General features: G+C 35.3%; 2 protein-coding genes across 4 annotated transcripts in view; one reads left to right on the top strand and one right to left on the bottom strand.

Moving 5' to 3' along the window:
* HMGCLL1 (3-hydroxy-3-methylglutaryl-CoA lyase like 1) overlaps positions 1-23469 on the top strand; it is a 296847-nt gene that overhangs the window by 255326 nt on the left and 18052 nt on the right. The window lies entirely within an intron of this gene.
* Positions 1-23469, bottom strand: part of GFRAL (GDNF family receptor alpha like) — a 61154-nt gene that overhangs the window by 30738 nt on the left and 6947 nt on the right. For all 3 annotated transcript variants that reach the window (XM_086707093.1, XM_086707091.1, XM_086707092.1), the window contains 5 exons: positions 22770-22922; positions 14374-14784; positions 10140-10196; positions 8718-9048; positions 2938-3188 (listed from right to left, as the gene is read on the bottom strand). In XM_086707093.1, coding sequence (XP_086563219.1) covers positions 2938-3188; positions 8718-9048; positions 10140-10196; positions 14374-14784; positions 22770-22922 — 1203 coding nt within the window. The remainder of the gene's footprint in view (positions 1-2937; positions 3189-8717; positions 9049-10139; positions 10197-14373; positions 14785-22769; positions 22923-23469) is intronic.

Below are 23469 nucleotides of genomic sequence, written 5' to 3'. Positions count from 1 at the left end.
TCTCACACCAGAACTAGGAGGTTCCAACGGAGAGGGCTTTAGAGCATACTAAACAGACACAAGCTTGTTGTCTTCACCATTTCACAAGTAGAAGAACATACTGGCTCCGAGCCAGGGTTTGGATCCTGAGTCTATCTCACCCAGCTTGAGTATAGAGCCCTGAGCAAGCCATTTCATCTCTTAGCTTATTTTTCCTCACGTGGGAAACCAAGAAAATAATAGTATCTGGCTCATTGAATTGTTAAGACTAAATGAGAAAATGTGACCAAAAATAAGCATTCAATAAATGCTAGGCACTCTATAATTATTTGTAATTATTATGAGTGCCTTGGATACATCAATGCCGATTATTTCTAGATGAATTTATGCTTCAAGTAAATGTTTTTTAAACTTCAGAGAACAACACATTAGTTAGTCATGAAATCATTTTTAGTGGGTCACAGTCAGAATTGAAAAAAATTAAAATGGAATAGAATAATAATGTTTTTTTTTTAATAGAAGGCATTGCACATAAAAAGTTAATGTAACATGCACTGCTTACTGTGGTGAGAAGTCAAATGAGTTTGAAAAATCATGTTTCTGAGCCAACCAAAGGTGACAGACAAAATCTTCCCTAAGTGCTCACTCAGTCCTACTTAGTTCTGCTTTCAGGTAGAGTGAGCAGAGGCTCCAGAACGTTGGACATGAGCTGCTCTGATGGATGATTTTGATAATGCATAAGCCCCCTGTAGTTATCTGGGCAGTCAGAAGGCAATGGTTAGAGAAACAGTCCATTAAAAAATGTCGTTGTGCTCCTTCTCAAGTATATGGGGCAAGGGAGAAAGGTTTGTTAGAGCTAGCCCGGCCTAAGGACTCAGTTCTTGTTTTTGTTTGAAACTTTTCCTATGAATTCAAGAACTGTGATGGAAAGCCTTGAAATTTCCTTTAACTCTACAAACCTATCACTTGAAATTCCTACCTTCAGTAGGTAATGTTTGAAAAGAAAATCTACCAAGTTTGGTCTGATCAGGGGAGTGAAGAAAGTCAAAGAGTTTTGAATTTTCATTTTTCCAAAACATTATATAATACTTCCATGTTTCTGGATTTTTTTAAATGTCCATTTCTGCTGTTGCTCTACAAATGGTTTTGTTGTGGACAGGTTATAGCACCTAAACATGATGCAAGTCAAATACAACAATAATTAAAAACACATGGGTGAAAACCGGGCTCAAAACTAAAATTACATTGTCAGCACTGGCATTTTTAGGGAGATTATGCCCAAAGAACTAAGCTATCCCTAACCTGTAGGATCTTGCATTATTTTTCTGGATGTCCCTTAATATCCATGGTAAGTGCCATGGTAATGTAGCTGTACATATTTCTGTTGGTTTAAATTACTGTATTTGGTATTTTCCTCTGTAATGTTTTGAGCCATTTGTTGTTAAGTACATTTAGTTCCAACAGTTAGCCACCTAATATTAATAGGAGAAGATTATTTACTGAATATGACTCAACACATATAATGCTACAATTTTCCACTTTGTACCATGATTTCAATTGAAGTACGTACATCATCCTAATTATAGAAATTGAAGAAATTCCAGAGACCTCTGTTGGAATGAAAACCATATACTCTGAGTTGTATCTCTATCACCTAATACACATCAAATCACAATTCTGATCATATTGGCTAATGTGTATCTCTTTAGTATCTAAGAAAAAATTTTAACAAATTAAAAAAAATTTGTGTATCTACATAGAGTTATAGGTATAGATATATACATATCTGTATCTGTCAAATATACATATATATAAATATAAAGATTTGGCTTTCAGTGAAACAGTAAACATCTATTATTTTCTCCTGGGAATGGTATTTGTAGGTTTGGTGGTTATAATGAGGGGCTTATGGGGATATTTCAAGACATGAACAATTTTAAGGACTAACCCAGAAGATGGATAATAGAGAAGCCTTGATTTAGTATGTGATCATATTCTTGGATTTTTTTTATAAGACTCATATATATATCCCTGTCAACCACCTGCCCATTCTGATACTCTGGATAAATTAAATTCCTAAATCTCCGTTTTCTTGTTCCTAAAATTGAGTAAATAATACCTTTAGAAAATGTGTTTTCATCCTGTTATTACAGTTAATCAGCAGACATGTTAAAGATCAAGAGTAGAAAAACTAAATCCAAGAGTAACTATTTCACGGAAGTTGGGACAGTCATATAACAGATTATTAAATTAATGATCCTCTGATGAATGCAACCTTAAATATACACATCCTTGTATAGTTCCCTCTCACAGTGACTCAGAGCCTGGCCATGTGACTTTCTCTGTCCAATGAGACGTTAGCAAATATGACAGAAGCAGACAATTGATAAGTATATGCACATAGGGGCTTAGCTGCTAGGTATGCTACTGTCAACATGTAAGATTCCAGGGTCGACTGCTAAAGAGAAGAACCATATATCCCAGCCAGTAGCGCTTGCTAAACACCATCTTGGACTATCCACCCTCAGCTGAGTCACTCAATGACAGTAGCTACTTGAGTGGACCCCAAGCAAGGCCATCAGGAGAATCACCCAACTAAGTCCATTGTGAAGAACTGTGAGCAAATAAATGGTTATTTCAAGCCAACATTTTGGGGTTGTTATTCACAATAGATACCTGATATTTTCAGTAATGTGGTAAGAGAAACCTTTCATGCTATTGATATTAAAATCAGTAAATGAAAACTAGGAGTGACCAATCATATACATTAAAAAACATATACCACTCACATGTAAATGAATAAAACAGCAAGTACACAAAACAATCAAAAAATATATTTTAAGATAGAAAAGCAAACATAAGTCTGCCTTTGTTAAATTTCCTATGCTGGACTAGTACTTTGTGCTGCATAGACAAAAAAAAAAAAAACGTATAATTTACTGAATATGTAGAACTTACTGAAACATGATCTTCTATGAAGCATATGTTGGATAATCTTGCACAAAGATTCTTCACTTTGTGTGATGGTCCTACAGGTGCACTGCGCTTGAAGGACTGTCCCCAAGATCCCAATGTAAGCTGCTTTGCAGTCATCACTCCCTGAGCAAGTGAGATCCTGCTTGCTTAAGGTACTGATGCAAAACTCATCTTCATGGCACTTTCTAGTCACTTGCTGCCAGCATTTCCACTGAAATGTTCTATAGCGCCTCCTAGAAAGAATCAAGAAATGGAATTGGTCTGAATGATATCTCACGATAATATGTGGAGCTGCCTCACCTAAAGAAAGACTGACATAAAACAAAAAGCCCTCCAAATGCCGGTATATAGCCGAAAACAAACTTGGTATGTTCAAGCATCCCAAAAGAGACTGTAAAAGAAGAGAAATCTTGTGAATTATTTTCCTTTTGTGATGAAAGACAGAGGCTAAGTTTAGGATTTCCTGGATGAATCATCTTTCATTACTAATTTTATTTCCATGGGTGATGGTGAGCAGTATGAACTACTTGGTGGACTTATTCGCAATATTCTTGAAGCAGAATGTGCTTTTGTGGCTAACATTTGGTCACTGTCTCTTACCAAGTTATTTCATATAAGGCTCTTGACCTTTCCAGCGAATTTTCCTACAGGATGGGAAGTACTGTACTCTTTCTTAATATTTCTAAGAAGACTAATTAGAACTTATAAAATACTTTGAGCTTCTCTAGCAAGAGCTAATTGAAAAAAAAATATTAATTTATTTAATGACTGAGAATCCATTATAACCATATCTATTCATAACTTTTCTATGTATTTGATTCTTGCTGTTGTAGCTTGGAATAAAAGTCTAGATAATGAACAACAATTTGACTTTTAAAATGTTCACAGAAAGAAGATATTCTCAGTGGAACCAAGGATATTAATCTTCCTACTTAATATTGATCACCTAAAATTACTTCTTACCCTTTTGTGAATAGGTCAGCGTCAAACATGCATGAAAATCTTCTGAGTAAATGACATTTATCTTGAGCTTATTTGTCTACAATGTGATACTCTGCTTAAATCCATAACTATTATTAATAAGCTCATATTTTAAGTAACCTTAAAGGAATCAGCTTTTTAATGTAATGGCAAAAATTTATTAGTATCTATTAAAATTTATATTTAAAAAAATCCTACAAATTTTTTGAGCCAGCAGAATATGTTCCTTTAGTTCAATTAAAGGTTATCTAGAAATGTCATGTAAATATAAGGAATTTGTATTTGTACCTAGGTGTCATTTTTTTCATTTTTAAATATATATTTTGCTACATTTAAGTTGCAGGAGTTATCTACTCATGGAAGTTATTTCATTCAGAAAATTAGTCGTGATATTCTGCACAAATGCTGAATTAAAGGATATCTTAAAATTAAAAAATCATATAATTAGTACACATTACCTATATGAGTTAAATATGGCAAAAAATTGTACGATAGAAATTCTTTTCCAGGTTTAAATGTTTTGATGTACAGTGTTTCATTACCCTTCTTTTCTTGATATACTGCAGTTTTCTATTATTTTGTTCAAACAATTGTTTAAAAGTATTTTTTGAAATGGAATTATTTTGTTTTCATTTTTGCTATTGATTTCTGGTTACATTGAAAAATGCAAGAGAATGCAGTTGGTATCATTTCTGCACATGGAATGTATTACATTTGCCTTTGTGACCTAATATAACGTCAAATTTTGTATTACATGGCACTTAAAATAAGTGTGTACATAGTAGAGGTTTGCTTTTAAAAAATAAGTCGATTTTTTTAAGAAAATACTTTTTTTCACTACTTTCTTGAATCATACATATGAAACTATAGTGTACTATAATTTTCTGTAAGCTCATAAACATATATAATTGGCAAACAGGGAGCCTGGGTGACTCAGTCAGTTATGCGGTCCACTTTGGCTCAGGTAATGATCTCCTGTTTCTTGAGCTCAAGCCCTGCGTTGGGTTCTGTGCTCACAGTTGAGAGCCTGGAGCTGCTTTCAATTCTGTGTCTCCCTCTCTTTCTCTCCTCCTCCCCCACTCCACTCTGTGCCTCTCTCTCTCTCTCTCTAAAAAATAAACATTAAAAAAATTGTAATTGGCAAAACATAATCTCATCCCCCAGGATACATCTATTGGACAAAATGAGTTGAAAAATAGTCTTTATACTGCCTTCTTTGGCCTTTTCAAATAAATAAAGGAGTTTCAAAACCTAATATCTATTAAAGAATCTGGCACAGGGACAGAAACTTTATTTTAAAATCCAAATGCTCTCCTCTCCCCAAGTACAGGCTCTTCAACAACAACAACGACAACAACAACAACAACAACAACAACAACAAAAGGCAGATAAAAGACAACACTCTCACCGAAGGAGTAGTTTATCATGTGGAGTTTTTCATCTGAATTACATTAAGTTAACATAAATGCTAGAAATCTTCCTAAGGCAAAATTTGCTTGAGAAAATGACAGGATTTGTCTTTTCACCTTGACTACTCATATTGCATCATATTTCCACCACCTCTATAAAATATTCATTAAGGGACTATTTACACATGGTGAAAAGAAATCTAGACTACAACAGTTCTTCCTCTCTGCATTAATCCATGAAAGACAGACATTATATAAGAAAAGACACATATATGTACATTAAAAATCATAAAAATTGCAAGATATGCAATTGCATAATTACATGATATTCAAAGGTGGAGGGAAACGAGATGACGTCTTTTAAGTGCCTCTAGTTTTGCAGACCGTGCACCAAGCATTTTGGAGTGGTGGTTAAATACAGGAGTCCTTTTGGAGAAAAATTACCAACTCTGTACCAAGCAGTCTGAAAAGGCATGGATGCCCAGATGAGTTGAATTCAGGAATGTGTACATCAGAATCCGTCATGGGGCTCCTCAAGGATTGTAATAGCAGATCCCATCACTTGCCAGTAAAATACTTAATTTGATAGGGAAGCTAAGATATATTGTGTTCTGAAAATTAAATGCAAATAACTTTAAGATAATGAGGAAGTATACCTAGGATCTTGGCATTGGAATTAAGTAAAGCTGGATACCCATTCATGGAGACATCTGATATTTTTACAGGAATTGTTTAAAAAAAAAGTTTTCCTGGCTATGAAGATATTATTAGTTTTCATTATTTGTATAGGTAGATGATTAACAGGTAGATGTAAATATTCTATTTGTGATATGATAAAAAGGATAATCAAACATTTTTACCATATTTCACTGATTATAGGAGATACCATTATCTTATTACAACTGAAATAACTTATTGGAAATTAAATCGTTGTTTTAATTTAATAAATATTTTCTTGTCTTTGAGCTTAAGACTCATTCCAAAGATTTTATAAATATTAAAATGTGTAAAAAATTACATCTTAGAATCAATGAACTACAATATTTCACTGACTGAGGACTTTTGAGATAGGAGTTTAAAAAATCTAAATTGCATTGTAAAAAATTTTTTTGTCATGAATTTTTTATTCACTCAAGAGATCGCCTTAATAAACTTCAAAATAACTGATAAACTTTTGTAAAACGAGATCCTCAAATAAGACTTTCTTAAAAACTTTGGCAATTTTTGGTGGTAAGTTGACACAAAAACGATGTCAATGTTCTGGCACTCTGCTTAGATATTTACTCCTCATGTTACAGAATGTGTGCTGCAGAAAAGCACCTGTCTTTTTCGACAAATATTTAGGAGATCTGGAGTTATTCTGAAAGTTGGAATGGCAGAGTAAAGGAGTGTAATTAAAAAGCTAAAGAAAGCAGTTTGCCGAGAATCAGTCCCTTCAGGAAATTGATAATAAATCTTGTAGCTCATTTGCCAATGGTTAAGGCAAGGTGACAAATGTGACAATCCTTACTCTGAGCTATCACACACTAGACTACTCTTCTACGTTAAATGTATATTTTGACCTTTAAATGATTTTGCTGTATGGAGTTTTATTTATTTAAATTAAATTAAATAAAACAGTCCTTGCTAGAAGGCACTGGGCAAATTGCTATGAAGAATTATTCCAAAAAGAAGCATAAGACGAATCCAAACATGATATGATTTAATGCCGGTTGTGAAATAAAGCTCCTTTAACATGGTAACAGCAGTGTTACAAATTATTTTGATTCATCAAATTTATTTAGTATTCTTCTTTCCTGGATTTTCTTACTCATCCAAAGAGGTCCAATTAACTGCAGATTTCTTACCGTATAAAAGATAAATTCACCTTGAATATACAAGGACATGTGTTAGTGAAGACTGTAGTGAGGAAAAGAAAAAATCCAGTGTTGAATTAGATTTATGGTTCCCGGGAGTAATTACCTGGAAAGACTCAGACTAGTCTCAACCAGCAGCAAGAGTGGAAGTTGTAATAAGCGAGCCAGATCATTCATACTTCTGCTCAAAATCCTCCAGAACCTGTCCATTTTACTGGGAGTCTAAATCAAGTCCTTAGTATCCCTCTGGGCCCTAGGAGACCTAGGCAGGGCTGCCCCACATCCAGTTAAATGCTTAACTGCAGCTCATCTTGCTGTCCCCCATACATGCTCTGCCCTCACTGCTTTTTGAACAGGCCCAGTGTTTCCCACAGCACTGGCTGGTCTGTTTGGTATCCCTGTTTTCAGATGTTTGCTGAGAGAGGCTCATTCCTCCACTCTCTTAAGTCTGGTAAAATGGTCCTTACTGGGACCACCCTGTTCACATTGCAACTCTTTCTGCCCATTCACAATCTCACTTATTCTGTTTTCCCTCTTGGGGTGCTCATCTCCAGAATACTCATTACCTTTTAATATAATATACATTTTTGTTATTTATTATCTCTCTTCCCCCACTGGAATATAAGCTCCGCGGGACAAGTATTTTTGTCTTTTGTACACTGATGCCTAGAGTAGAAGTAGATGCTTGATGATTATTTATTTGAATAAACAAATAAGTGACTAACATTACTCCCTTGGAAATCAAGGGTGTGGGGGCGCCTGGGTGGCGCAGTCGGTTAAGCGTCCGACTTCAGCCAGGTCACGATCTCGTGGTCCATGAGTTCGAGCCCCGCGTCGGGCTCTGGGCTGATGGCTCAGAGCCTGGAGCCTGTTTCCGATTCTGTGTCTCCCTCTCTCTCTGCTCCTCCCCTGTTCATGCTCTGTCTCTCTCTGTCCCAAAAATAAATAAACGTTGAAAAAAAAAATTTAAAAAAAAAAAAAAAAGAAAGAAATCAAGGGTGTGAGGTTGGGAAGAGGAGAATGGGTACATTTCTGACCTCATGGTGTACATATGTGCTGGGGATGTCCAGACTAGGCTCAAGCTATCTTCTCCTTCCTGATCTCCAGCCTAGGAGAGAAAGACTAATTTTGAAGTTTGAAGAGTCACCTTGTCAAAACTCTCTGACATTTAGCAGGCTTTTGTAATCATAGCAAAAACCAAATTAAACTGACATGTAAGTCTGTTTATTTATTCATTAGTCTAACTTGAATGTCTAATTTTAATAATGCTATTTCATGGCCACCAAATCTTGACATACTGAATTTGCTTATTCTGAAAATATATTCTGCATGTGGATTTCAAAATGGAAGCTACACATGTACCACAGATTCAAAAATATGAATTGTCTGGCTTTGTTTACATCATGTTGGATGACGGTGGGAACTGTAGCTAATGTAATGAGATCAAGTGTTAGGACTGGACTGTAACAAATAAGGTGCCGAAATAAGAAAGTAAGGTATGCGTGTTTTTACTCACCTGCATAATTCATCATTTCGGCAGCTGTGAATTACATTGAGGCAAGTAGGGGGTGGAACTATGTTCACGGCACATGGCTTGCTGTGAAGAGCTTCTTTGGACTGCTGACAAGGTATATCAGATGGAGCACAGTCACAAAAAGCCAACATCTGGGCAATGTTAAAAGGCATACTTTGATAGAAGAACCGTATGGCTGCTTGGCAGTGTTTCACATCACATAGATTTCCATTTGCTGAGCAAGCTTTAAGGTAAGGGGCCAACTGTGCGTTACAGACCACATCCCCTACGCACGCCTCTGCCACTTCCAAACAGGACTGGATCCCTTTGATTCCTGAAAGCAAGGATATGTCCAGGTCGTGGAAAAGTAAACATAAACCTGTACCTACAGAACCTGCAAAACACTAGAAGAAGTCTATGAGCAACACACAATGGTGTAACAATGTGCTACTTTGGGCACACAGTATGTGTGTGGTTTTGTTTTGTTTTGTTTTTAAGAGTTCGTATGAATTTACTGAGGCCTGAGTAGTGGGCTATTTGAATCATCCTTCATTTATAGTGGATACATATTATGATCCAGAAGTGATGGGAAGTGTGTAGAGCCAGAACAGAGTGGAAAAAAAAAAAAATTCTTGAGTCCAAGTTTCTCAAATGTAAACAATAAATCTTCAGAAATTGCATGTGAGGTACATAGCTTATGGTGAGTTCATGGGCTCAAATCAAAATGATTTTTGTTTGTTCTGTTGTGCTTTTTATTTTGGGTGAAAATATTGACTAAAGGTTCTGACTGGATACATAGTTATTCTAGCAAAGAAAGATGTTCAAGTTCTGGAAAACACAGATACATGTGAGTGCCCCCTGCCACCAGACACATACACACAAAAACAGTTAGCCTCAAACAATTTATGTGATCAAAATACCAGTGAAATTTAACCCAGATCTAGTTTTTAGTTTTAATTGTAAAGTATTCCTCAGCATAACTGTAAATAGAGGATGGATGGGGAGGCAAGTTGCTTTGACACATGAGCGAAACAAACATAAATGTTGTTGCATTTTGCAATATTAGACTAGTAAAAAGCCGCACAATTGATTTTGTATTGGCATACCTTTAAGAAAGCTGGCAGCCATGCTTAAAATCATATTGTCTAGGGGCGCCTGGGTGGCACAGTCGGTTAAGCGTCCGACTTCAGCCAGGTCACGATCTCGCGTTCCGGGAGTTCGAGCCCCGCATCGGGCTCTGGGCTGATGGCTCAGAGCCTGGAGCCTGTTTCCGATTTTGTGTCTCCCTCTCTCTCTGCCCCTCCCCCGTTCATGCTCTGTCTCTCTCTGTCCCAAAAATAAATAAACGTTGAAAAAAAAATTAAAAAAAAATCATATTGTCTAGTATTTGCAATACAGATGGAAAGTACAATATGTAAACATTACCATTATAGGGAAGAGTGGTCAGATTCCACTTGGATTGATTATCCTCTTTCATGTTATCTAGAAGGAAAACAAAGAGACCATTTCATTAGTGAATGATTTTTTTTTTAATTTAATAGAAGTATGCAGGCTAGGTTTATAAATGAATAATCAAGCAAAAATAAGTACAAGCCAATGGAACACTTATTTAAGACTTGATACTCAAAATTAGTAGGTGTAGATGAAGAAAAATCAACCCCCAAAGTATCATTCAAGTGAGTTAAACAGCCCTCTCTGAGGATTCAGTTACTTGAAGATTTAAACAAATGCTAACGACCAGGCCATGTGCACTGAAGTAAACAAAGAATCTGGGGAAAAAGAACAGAAGGAATATTGTCTGAATCAAAAAAATTCTTCCCAGCAGGGTCTTAATTAAATTGAAATGCAATTTAAAAATGATTTCCACCTCTGATTATCTTAATCTCTTAGAGTTCCTAGGAATTAAAATCATAGAGTTAGAGAAGTGCATTGCTAGAAGTCAACTCAGTGGCCAGCTACTTCTAAACTATTTCAAGAAGCATTGGTTGAGTCCCTACTATGTACCAGGTACTATACTGAAGACACCAATGTGTAGTCCCTATCATGAAGCATTCACAGCTTGCTACGGAATACAGACATATAAAGAAAAATCCAAACAAAACATAAGGAGCACTAATATACATATGCATAAAGCGATAAGGGAATAGTATGGTCAGATTTGCATTTTAAAATAAAAGTTCAGAAGCACCTGGGTAGCTCATTCAGTTTGGTGACCAACTCTTGATTTCAGTTCAGGTCATGATCTCATGGTTTGTGGGTCTGAGCCCTGTGTGGGGTTCCACACTGTCAGTGCAGAGCCTGCTTGGGATTCTTTCTCTCTCCCTTTCTCTCTTCCCTTCCCCTGCTGTCCCTCTCTCTCAAAATAAATAAACTTAAAAAAAATAATGACTTCTGTTATTGTGTTGCAGTCTTTCCAGGCTCCTTGTATTGTTCCATCTGTTGTCATTATATGTGCTTTCTCCTTTTTATACCAATAAAATCTTAGCTCACGAATCACAGTGCTTCTAGATCCACCCTCCTGTATCACTGAGGAAGCCTGGAATGTTCCCTCTTCTGCTCTATTATTCCAGATTGAGCAAAATCCCAATAAGTGAACCTCAGAGAGTCATACAGCTTTTGCAACAGATATAAAAGTCTAGGCTAGACTTCCATCTCTGCTTTGGCACTGATTGGTATGGAGATGCCACTGATTACATACCACATATTCAAGAGTCTGTCATTGAAACATAAATAAATCCTGAATGTACTCACTTTTATGGACTGAATGTTTATGTTCCTCCAAAATGTATGTGTTGAAGCCCTAACCCCCTATGTGGCTTGTTTGAATATGGGGTCTCTCAAAGTAACTCAGGTTAGCCAAGGTCATAAGAGTGGGGCCCATCTGATAGGATTATCATCCAAGTAAAAAGAGACACTAAGGAAATCTCATGTCAGGATACAGAAAGAAACCACGAAGTCCAGAAGCCAGGAAAAGAACTCTCACCCAAACCAGCCCTGCTGGACTGTGATCTGAAAGTTCCAGCCTCCAGAACTGTGAGAAAATAAGTTTCTGTTGTTTAAGCCACCCAGGCTGTCGTATTTTGTTATGGTGGCCCCAGCAGACTCATATGCTCACTAAGTGGGTAATTATTAGAAACACAACAAAATATTTATTTTAGCATGGGAAAATAAATCCCATCGTGGATGTGTACTGTTTTATCTGCTATGAGTAATCTAGGTAAATTCTGGGCACATTAAATCCTAATTTCATATGGTACATATATGAATATACATTTTTCCCGGAGGATATTTTAAACAGTAGCTTAATTGCTGAAGAGGAGCTAAAGGGCAATATGTCACAGTAATAAATCAAAGAATGTACCAATCAGATCAATCTCTGAAAGAGAAGATCATATACATCAAAAAAAAAAATACACATGTTCTTTCTTATTCATCCACTAATATCAAAATATATCCAGAATCTGCTATCTTCTCACCTTGCTACCACCCTAGTCCAAGTTAGCATGAATTTCTCTGTTGACCTCTAGGTCCATGGTCTTATTTACCAGCTATAAGTGAATGATGCACCCCATCCCTGGTTTATACCTGTTGTACAGATCTCACCTTTTTATGCCATACATAGAATTTAGACATCAATTCCATACAAGGGGCTGCCTAATTTGATGTATTTACTTGGTTACTTAATAAACATTTCAGACTCAACCTGTCCAAAACTGACATCTGACTTCTCTGTCCCTCACTGAAACTCTTCCTGTAGTTGTTCCCATAGTAGTTAGCAAAAATAATGGCAACAACATCCTTCTAATAACTCAAGATAAAAACCTTGGGATCAACTTCCATTTCCCTTCTTTCTTGCATTTCCACATAATTTACTAATATCAAAATATATCTGGAATCTGACAACTTCCCACAGTGGTCCATTGTCCATCATTTTTTTTTTTTTTTTTTGCTGCATCATTATACAAGCCTCCTAACTCGTCTTCCTACTTGAGTCTTTGCTTCTCTTCAGTCAATGATCAACATAAAAACCAGAATTATCCTTTTAAAGGTATAAATCAGATCATGACGATCCCTTTGTGAAAATTCTTCAGTGATTTACTGTATCACTCAGAGAAAGAACCAGTGACCTAGAAATGACGTAGAAAGCCCTCCATGATCTTGCCCCTGTCTTATTTCTGATATCATCTTCCACATCTCTCTCCCTTATTCTCTCCTTTACCTATGTGTCTCCTTAGCTCTTCCTCAAACTTCCAGACAGATTTCCAGTTCAGGACTTTTGATTCCCCCTTTCTTCTGACCTAATTGCTCTTCCCTGAAATATCCACAAGGCTCATTTCCTACCTCTTTTCGTCTTTGCTCAAAATTCATTTAAGGGTGTAACTGTCTGGCCATCCTATTAAAATTACAAACTACCCACTCAGACCTCTTTTTTCCCTCTGCTTCATTTTTCTCTTAGCATTCATACTGTTTGAAATATGAAAAATACTAAGATAGCCTTTTTGGTGACACAGGTTCTCATTTTCCCAGCTGCTGAAAGTATAGTTGCGTGATGACTCACACTGGTTATTTTCTAGGCATTGCCCTCATGTGAAGAAAGCGCAGCCAAGGTTACACATTTTCCCAGAGGACAGCTCATATCTCAGGACTAGCCCACAGGCAGTGTTCGAGGATCTGATCCCTTGCCTCAATAGGTGACATCTCTGAAAAGCCATTCCAGGTCCAACCTTCCTATGGAATAAAGTAAGTTTGCTGTGGCTTCAGTATGAGTTTCAGCTGTTCCCTCCCTCTGACCCTGTTTTCCTCAGTTCCTTGTTGCTTTTGTTTCCAAGCCCTCAGGACACACACATCTTTTGTGTGCAAACCTCTGTTTCAGAGTCTTTTGCTTGGGAAGCCTATTCAAGACACCCCTCAATATAGAATGTAAACTTCAAGAAAGGGATGATTTCCATTTGTTTTGTTTACTACTTTCCCCCCAGGTCTTAGCCCCAGGCCTAGGCATAGTAGGAACACAAAAGAAATATCTATTAAATAAATACATAATATTACTTACCACATTTTGTCTATTTATTTTTCAAATCCCCTAAAAAATAATAAGATCCTTGAATGAAGGACAAGTGTTTTGTTTTGTTATTGCTTTTTTTTTTAATCCTGCTGCACAGGACATAGCACATTATAAATATCTCGTATTTGTTTAATGAATGTGTAATACATGCATAAATGAATGGATGGATGAATACAATTAACATTTTGTTGGGGCACCTGGGTGGCTCAGTTGGTTAAGCAACCCACTAATGATTTCAGCTCAGGTCATGATCTCATGGTTGGTAGGACTCGGCCCAGTGCCAGGCTCTGCACTGACTATGGAGCCTACTTGGAATTCTCTCTCTGCCTGTCTGTCTGTCTCTCTCTCTCTCTCACTCACTGTAAATAAACAGACAAACAAACTTTAAAAAAAGATGATGCTAAAACCTTTTAGCATTTGCCTCTTTCTTCATAATCCCTTTGGACATATTCATGGCATCATTTAAAAAAAAATTTAATTGTCAAAGAGAAACAGGCATAAATGACAAAGTTGGAATTAGAAATTAAATATTCTTTACCTAATTCATATTCGTGATTACATACTTAATGTTCCTAAATTCTTCTTGTGTGTACCAACCTGAAACAATTTCCTGGCTGAATCCCTCTTCATAGTCATCACTGTAGGCTGGAACTTGATTCATGTGAACATCTTGTATACAAACATCTTCAAAGAAACTTTTCCAAATTTCAATACACTCTACTTTTGAAGGGTTGTTGCAATGACAATTCCACAAAATCGTTTCTTTCAGACTTTCTCTTAATGCTGCACACGTGTAGCCTCCATCAATGGTCTTGCATTGTTCTGATTCTCTCCCACAGGTTTTCTTAAAATTTTCATACAACAGAGTGCAATGTTCCGACTCCTGGCAGATATGTGCTGCTGTGACACAGTCAATCTTTTTTCTAACCATTAATGATGTGTTTTTCTGATGGAACCACTGTGTGATATTTGACTGTGAAGCCAAATGTAAAGACAGTGCTGATTCTTCTATAAAGTTAAAATAAAATAAAAAAAAAAAAAAGAGAGAGAGAGAGAAACCAAAAATTAAATAATTTAATCTTACTGGCCTGGGTGGCTCCATGGTTAGGCATCGGATTCAGATTTGATCTCATGGGGTTCATGAGATGGAGCCCCACCTTGGGCTCTAAGCTGACAGTGGGGAGCCTGCTTGGGACTCTCACTCTTCTGCTCTCTCTGCCCCTTCCCACTTGTGCATGTCCGAGTGCACACTCCCCCTCAAAATAAATAAAATAAATGAATAAATAAATATAGAATATAGACTTATCTTTTATAAATATTTTTGTATCTATTGTCTTTCACAAACCATTAAAATTTTCAAGAGAGCTATTACAAATGAACCCAAGTTTTTACAAACTGAAGTAAGGGGTGCCTGGGTGACTCAGTTGGTTAAGCATCCAAATCTTAATTTTGGCTCAGGTCATGATCTCACGGTTCATGGGTTCCAGTGCTACCTTGGGCTCTGGGATGAGAGTGCAGAGCCTGCTCTCTCTCTCTCTCCCTCTCTTTCTGCCCTCCCCTGTTCACACTATCTCACTCTCAAAATAAATAAACTGAAAAAAAATTTTAAAAATTTTGAAATAAAAACACTGATTATAGTTTATGTAACCACATAATGGTAATGCTCAATCTCTTTTAATGACATTTTGTCTTCATCATTTATTTTTGTTTTTCATTACATTTTGATGACGACTGGTAGAAATTGTGTGTAACTTAATACTTATAAGGCAACACATTATTTCCCTTGCATAAATTTTTATGGATTTCCATCTTGTCCTAGAAATACACTCAGTGTTTCTCTGTCTTTTAAAAATATTTTTATGTTTCCCTTAACAAGCCTTTTCAGCCCTTGGGGGTTATATCCCTCACTGAGCATACATGCTTTACTGGACAGTTCAAATGAAGTCGTAATTATATGAACTTTACACAAAAAAGATAAGAAAAACAACTTCAATAGGAGACTCCAAGTCAGCTTAACATAGGCTTTCAGAAGTATACTATTTCTAAACAGTCTTACCTTCCTCTAAGGCACTTCAAGTAGGTCTCCACAATAAAAAACAAAAAAATCCTTGACCCTACAATTCTTCCCAAAGTAACCTTTTTCCCTGTGGCATTTTGGTCTAAAACTAAAAGATTATTAAATTTTGGTTCATTAAATTAATTTTCTTATACCTTATAAAAGGTATGAGACCTCACAGCCTTAGTTTCTACAAATGCATCATATTTATGCAAGATAAAGGTAATATAATCAATTTCATGATATGAACATGTTTACTTAAAACCTGCTAGAGCATCCTTATAAACACTATTTGGAGCCAGCCTCTGTACTGCGTGTGTTTTAAAAAATACACTACTATAGCATTTTGCACATTTCTCAAATAACAGCTCACAATGGATTTTATAATTATATAAATCAGACTCCTTTACTAGAACAGAGGTCTTCTTTTCTATTACTTTTGGCTAGCATATGCTGGGTTGCATGAATAGGATGGATGTGAATTAATGCTGTTCTCATATAATTAGTTCTATTACATTGATAATTATATACCTTGAAGTAATCTGTAATCCTGTCTAAATGTCATCAATCAACCTATCTAAATATCTATCTTTCTATCTATATATTTAATCAGCTGGACTAAATTAAATGACTTGGCTAAATGTCAATTTTGCTCTACTATATTTTCAGCTAATCAAGAGCGGAGACTGTTTCATTCATCTTTATATCCATCCTCCAGCATTTATATCTACACATGTTAACTGAATAATAAAAACTTTATGAATAGATGCATGATTTAGGTGCTCAAAAATATGTTTAAAAATTTGAAATCCTTATGTTATGATATTATTGGTCATTTGCTAAGTATCAGGTACTGTGCTGGGTGCTTTATCATAGTAAGTAAAAAAGAAAAAAGAAATGCCAAAGCTGATTTGTTCAAGAAGTTTACAGTATATTAAGGAAGAATAGAACAGTACACACCTATATATGTTTGGGAATGTTTTGAGAATCCAAAGAGGGAAGGTAGGGAAAGGAAGAAGGAGGTAGGGAGGAGGAGGAGGAGGAGGAGAGGGAGAGAGACAGAGACAGAGATCGTGTCTTGGAATGATGACCAAAAAGTTTGTGGAAGGTGTTATAGTTGAGATAGGATGGATATTAAGATTTCAGTTATTTCCTTCCCACACTAAGCTAAATTATAAGCAATAAACTAATGTTCCCTGTATACATAACAACTAGGTCATGTCCATCATGAAGTTTATTTGTGAGATCATTTAAGTCTTCTCTATAGGGTTTTTATATTCCTGGTTATCAAAATTATTGCATAGTAGTCTTTAGTAAGTGTCTATGGGGAAAAAAAGGGTTTAAATATGTGAACTGATTTCAATTTAACTGCTCTAAATTTATATGTACCTGTTGACTGGTCACTACATTTTGCCAGAACTTGGTATGATTAAAAGTGGCTAAAGAGATATAAATTAAGTTGTCTTACCATTGTGAAACAAAAGTCAATAAACATTTTTAGTATTCCAATATGCTTTTATTTCATCCCACTTCAATCTAAAACTAGTATAGATGTATTAATTAGCTAACTAATGTCATTTCAGGCTGTCCTAGTTGATGACTTCTCAGCATTTATAATTGTTGACTATTTTCCCTGTGTCTCTTTCATTGATTTCAACAACTCTTTCTGATGTTTCTTTTCCTATCTTTGAAATCTTCTTTTTGGTTACTTTAACTATATCATGAATTTTATTATCAAAATCTTTATAATATTCTCACCTTATAGCCTTTCCTGACCAATCCTATCTTCCTTCACGGTTTTATCTATTTCTTATAAACTTTTAACTCCAAAATCTGTATGTCTATTTTATACTACTCTCTTCAGTACAAGATCCATGTTTCCAAATGCAAGCTAGATGATGTACATTCCTTCATTTCTTTTTAAAAATTATTTGTATCTTGCAAAACTTCAAACAAAATGCCAACATTCCTAATGTGAATGTTCCAAAGCATTCCACAGATGCAATGTCTCCAAAATATAATTCATCACTTCTACCCCTAATCCTGTACTTTATTCTTTCTTTCCTATCTCAGCGTATCTCAGTACCCTGTCCCAAGCCAAGCTTTATACATTTCATTCTCCTCATATCCAACTGCCACCAGTTCCTATTGATTGTGATTCATAAATATACTTACTTACGTCTTCTTCCATAGTCCTCAGCACCAGTGTGTTAGTTTAGGCATACATCACCTCTCTCTCAAATTATTTGATATCCCTGGCCTGAATCTTTCCCACCCCTCCATCCTATCTTTTGCATTCCTGCCAGGGATACCCTTTGAAAAGCCGATTCTGCATTTCTCTGTTTAAAATGCATTAATAGCCCCTTGTAGTAACAGTTTGAGGCCTAATCCCTTTAGAAAGATACATAAATTCAGCCTTCCTCCTTTTTATAACATCTGCTTTCTTCCCAGCATCATCTCCTAATACCCCTCCATTCTACAGTCCAGTTTAACAAAGGATTTGTTGCTCCTTGAATGTGCTCTGCCTGATTCTATTTTCTCTGTTTAGAACATCCATTTTGTCCCTTTAATCGACCCAATTCACCCTAAAAGCCCCAAGTCTGTCATTTCTTCTGTGAACCTTCTGAATCACCATTATTTTATCCTCTATACCTTCAAACACTGTGTGTGTGTATCACCTAGCATGTATCACATTGTACAGGTGATACTTAGCACTTACCATTTTAATTAAGAATTGAACTAAAGTAAATAACAAAGGTATCTGGGAAATCCTCAAATATTTGGAAGTTCAACAATGGTATTGTAAAATAAACCATGAATCAAAGAGAAAGTCACAAGGGAAATGAGAAACCATTTTGAATTGAATAAAAATGAAAACATAGCATACTAAAATTTGTGAATATAACTAAAACAGCACTTGGACATTTATATAATGAAATGCTTATAGGAGGAAGGAAAAAAATATCAAATCAGTGATATAAGCCTTTATCTTAAGAAACCAGAAAATGAAGAGCAACTTCAAGTCAAGTCAAACACAACAGCAACAAAAAATAATAAAGAGCAAAACTGAGAGACAGGGAGAGACAAAGAGAGGAAGACACAAATTACCACCATCTGAATGAACGAAAGGACATTACTATAAATCCTATAGATATTTAAAGGACAATTTGAGAATATTAGGAACAACTTAGCAGAGAGATACGGAAAAAAGGTAAAATGGAAACCCTAAAAATAAAAATTCAACATAAATCCAACAAACAGAAAAGTTCACTGAAAGACACAAACTACCAAACTCACCAAGAAATAAGTAAACAGTTCTATGACAAACACGCTGAACATTTTTAAATCTTCCAATGAAGAATTGCTCAGATATCTTCACTAGTGAATTAAATTAATTAAATTGAATTAAATTAATTCCTTAAATTTAAGGAAGAAATACTACTACTTCTTTGTATACTCTTTTAGAATAAAAAAGAGGATGAAATACTTCCGAAATCATTTTTAAAAACAGCATTATCCAGGGGCACCTGGGTGGCTCAGTCAGTTTAGCGCCCGACTTTTAATTTCTGCTCAAGTCATGATCTCACAGTTCATGAGTTCGTCGTGAGTTCAAGCCCCAAGTCAGGCTATCTGCTGACAGCTTGGAGCCTGCTTTGGATTCACTGTCTACGTCTCTTTCTCTCTCTTCCCCTTCCCAGCTCACACACACTCTCTCTAAACATTTTCAAAAAATATAAAAATTAAAATTAAAAACAGTATTATCTAGACAACAAAATCAGACAAATATGCTGTCAGGACAACATTCCAATGTCCCTCAGGAACATAGATTAAAAACCCTCAACAAAATAGTAGCAAATTCAATCTAGCAACATATAAAATGAATAAATACTGCATAACTGAATAGTATATATCCTCAGAATGAAGGGTTAGAACCAACACTAAGAATCAACAAATAATTCATCATATTAAAAAAAACCTAAAAATATAAACCATGATCATTGCAAAAGAGGCAGAAAATCACTTGCAAATCTATTCATGATAAAATCTCTAAGCAAACCAGATATAGGAAGGAATTTTCTCTGCCTGATAAAGGGAGGAGGAACCTGCAAAGAACTTACTGCAAAATCCATTTTTTTTATTTAAAAAACATTTTTTTATGTTTATTTTATTTTTTAGAGAAAGAGAGCACAAGTTGGGGAGGGGCAGAGAGAGAGAGGGAGACACAGAATCCAAACCAGGGTCCAGGCTCTGAGATGTCTGCACAGAGCCTGATAAGGGGCTGGAACCCACGAATTGTGAGATCATGACCTGAGTTGAAGTTGGTCACTTAACTGACTGAACCACCCAGGCACCCCTGCAAAAACCATTCTTAATGGTGCAAAACTAAATGCATTTCTCCCAAGACAGGTAAAAAGGCAAGGATGGCCACTCCGAGAAATACTATTTAACATTATCCTGCAGGTCCTACTCAGAACAATAGAGCAAGGAAAAGAAATAAAGGCCTACAGGTTGGAAAGAAAGAAATAAAACTCTCTATTTGCAGATATAAATATTTAAGTCTATGTAGACAATCCTATAGATTCTACAAAATAAAAGATACTAGAAGTAATAACTGAGCTGAGCAAGTTACAGGCTATAAGGTGTGTGTGTGTGTATATATACACACACACACACACACACACACACACACACACACACACGTGGTATATATAAGATATATGTATATATATGGTATATATATATAAGATATATGGTATATATATATACGATATATGTATATATATGGTATATATATATGATACATGTAAATATATGGTGTATATATAAGATATATGTATATATGGTATATATATATGCCTTATATATACCATATATATATAATTTTGATATATTAGCCATAATTGATTAGAAATTAAAATATTAAAAAGTTACCATTTACAACAGCATCAAAAAAGTGAAGCATATTTATGTAAATCTTAAAGAGTGTATGAAGTACACACTGAAAACTAAAAAATATTGCTAAGAGGAAAGTATTGGCAAAAGTACAGAAATATAGGCAGCTGGAACAAGATAGAACAATCTAGAAATTGAGACACTAATATATAGCCCAAAGGATTTTGGAGAAAGGTGAAACTGTAGTCCCTTTATCAAATGTGGTAGAACAACTGGATATCCAAACAGAAAAAAAATAAATAAATGAATCTGACCCATGGTTTGCACCACAAACAAAAATTAACTTACAGTGTATCATAAGCCTGAATGCAAAACCTAAAGTACTTAATGTCTAGATCATATAAGAATATCTTTGTGATTTGGGGTTGGATAAAGATTTCTTAGGTTCAACAGCAAAGGTATTATTTATAAAAGAAAAAAAATGATAAGCTGGATATTGTTAAACTTTAAAAAACAACAAACTTCTGCTTTTGAAATATACGCTTAAAGCAATAAAAGATATAGACAGGGAAATATCATTTACAGAACACATATCCTGATAAGCCCTATTCAACACAGAGGAAAAACTCTTAAAACCCAATAAAAAAGGCAAAACTCAAATTAAAAAAGGGCAAAATTTTAAAGAGATGCTTTACCAAATAATGTATAAAGAGGACACCTAAGCACATGAAAATATGTTCAACATTATTTAAGTGCAAATTAAAACCACAATGTGACACTACCACATATATATTGGAATGGCCTCAAAATAAAAGCAAATAACAAAATCAAGTGCTACTGAGGATGTGGAGCAAGTGGAACTTTTATACATCGATGGTTAAATTAAATTTAGAATATTGTATGAAAGCTTATCATACAGTTGAACATAAACATTACCGTATAGCCCAACAAGAATATGGAGAAATAAAAACTTATGTTTGTAGGAGTCTTGTATGTGAATATTTATAGCAGCTTTATTTATAATCTCTAAAAATCTGGAAACAATGCAAACCACTTTCAGTGGTGAATGGATAACCATACAATGGAATACTACTCAAAACAGAGAACAAACTTGTTCAAAAACTACTAGTGAACCTCAAATCCATGATGTTAAATTAAAAAAAAAATCAGGCAGGTTCAAGTTTCCCTAATTCCAAAAGGTTACCTAATTCCATTTATGTGAAACTCTGGAAAAAGCAAAAGCATGGAACAGAAAATTGGCCAGTTTGCTCACCATAAGTGTTTTGAGAGGTGGGATAATGGGACCATTCATGATAAATGAGAGGTAAACCTATTTCTTATAAAATGGGAGAAGGCTGATTATGAAAGAAGAGGCAAGAACCCCATGATAACAGCTGCAATCCCAAGCTGTCCACTTTTCAGAGAGAGTATGCAAGAACATTGAGGATCCAGAAACTGATTGTTTTAGAACTATTTCATTCTCCATATCCCTTTGAAAATCTTTATGAATCCTCAAGGACACATGCAGACTACTTTGAGTACCACTACTTCAGTGTCAGCCCGGCACCTTGAGTAGCTCTAAATAAATGCATAAATGATTAAATGCTCCCATCCAGAGGCAAGTAGAATTCCAGACAAGTGGTTATATTTTGGACTTTCTCAGGAAACTGAGTTCTTTAACAACAGAAATGATACCTTACTTGTCTTCTATCACTTAGGTCTTGGGCAAAGCCATAGTGAGCCTCACAAAAATATGAACTGAGAGAGTGACTATATAATGCTAATTAATTATGATTGGATGAAGCTTGAAATAGTGGTTAACAATTACAGAAATACGTTAGGCACTTACTGAGATCTATGACTCACAGAACTTTGTATTACACAAAAAAACTGTTCAAGTTACCAATAAAAGAGAGAGAAAGAGAGAGAAAGAGAGAGAAAGAGAGAGAGAGAGAATTAATCCAATTACATAGATGTGGTTAATCTTGAAACTGTACTTTTCTTTTTTATGACTGTAATATTTCATATAACCACATATTATTACCTGATTCATTGATGCATTTTTTCCCAAGCAATTTGTTAATAGTGCAATGGAGGTTACCAGTGCAGAGACAATCTTCAAACTGGAAATTGTTTTCCACCAAGGACTGGATGCTCAGGTTACAGTTTGATGAATCCTTCATCTTGCAGGGGTTACCTGGGTTTTAACAAACATGTAATACTCCTGATATTAATCTAAGTATCACCCTACCCCAAATGCTTTTAACGTATTAACCTGAGTAATGGCTTATTATAATAAGATTTCCTGGGGATGCTGCAAGATGTCCACGTAAGTGACTTTTTAAGCACAAAATCTATTTTTACTATCTTTCCCTCAATGTTTACTTTCCAAAATGGATTAAAGCTTGCTGTATTTTAAAATGACTTTGTCCCCACTTAGAATATCAGTTTTTACTCTTCTATAATAATCAAGGTTGTCCTTATATGAGGTGACCAGAATGATCCATAATCTTCACTATTTTGTCAGTTTAGCTATTTTTATTAACTATTTGTCATAATCTTCTAGTGTATATGTCATTCTAAGATTATAATAAGAGACATGCAAGTGGCTCAAAATTCATCATGAGAAATGAAGTGGTCCTAACACTTTGTAAGCACTCAATAAATATTATTGAATAATGAGTCTTTCACAATTATCAATATTTCCTCTTCTGCTTTAATTTACAAAGTCCTATTCATCCACC

Source organism: Puma concolor, chromosome B2 (genome assembly GCF_028749965.1).
Source record: "Puma concolor isolate L17-30 chromosome B2, mPumCon1.1.hap2, whole genome shotgun sequence".
NCBI lineage: Eukaryota > Metazoa > Chordata > Mammalia > Carnivora > Felidae > Puma > Puma concolor.
The sequence above is the reverse complement of the archived record's forward strand: the minus strand, read 5'-3'. Positions and strand labels throughout refer to the sequence as shown.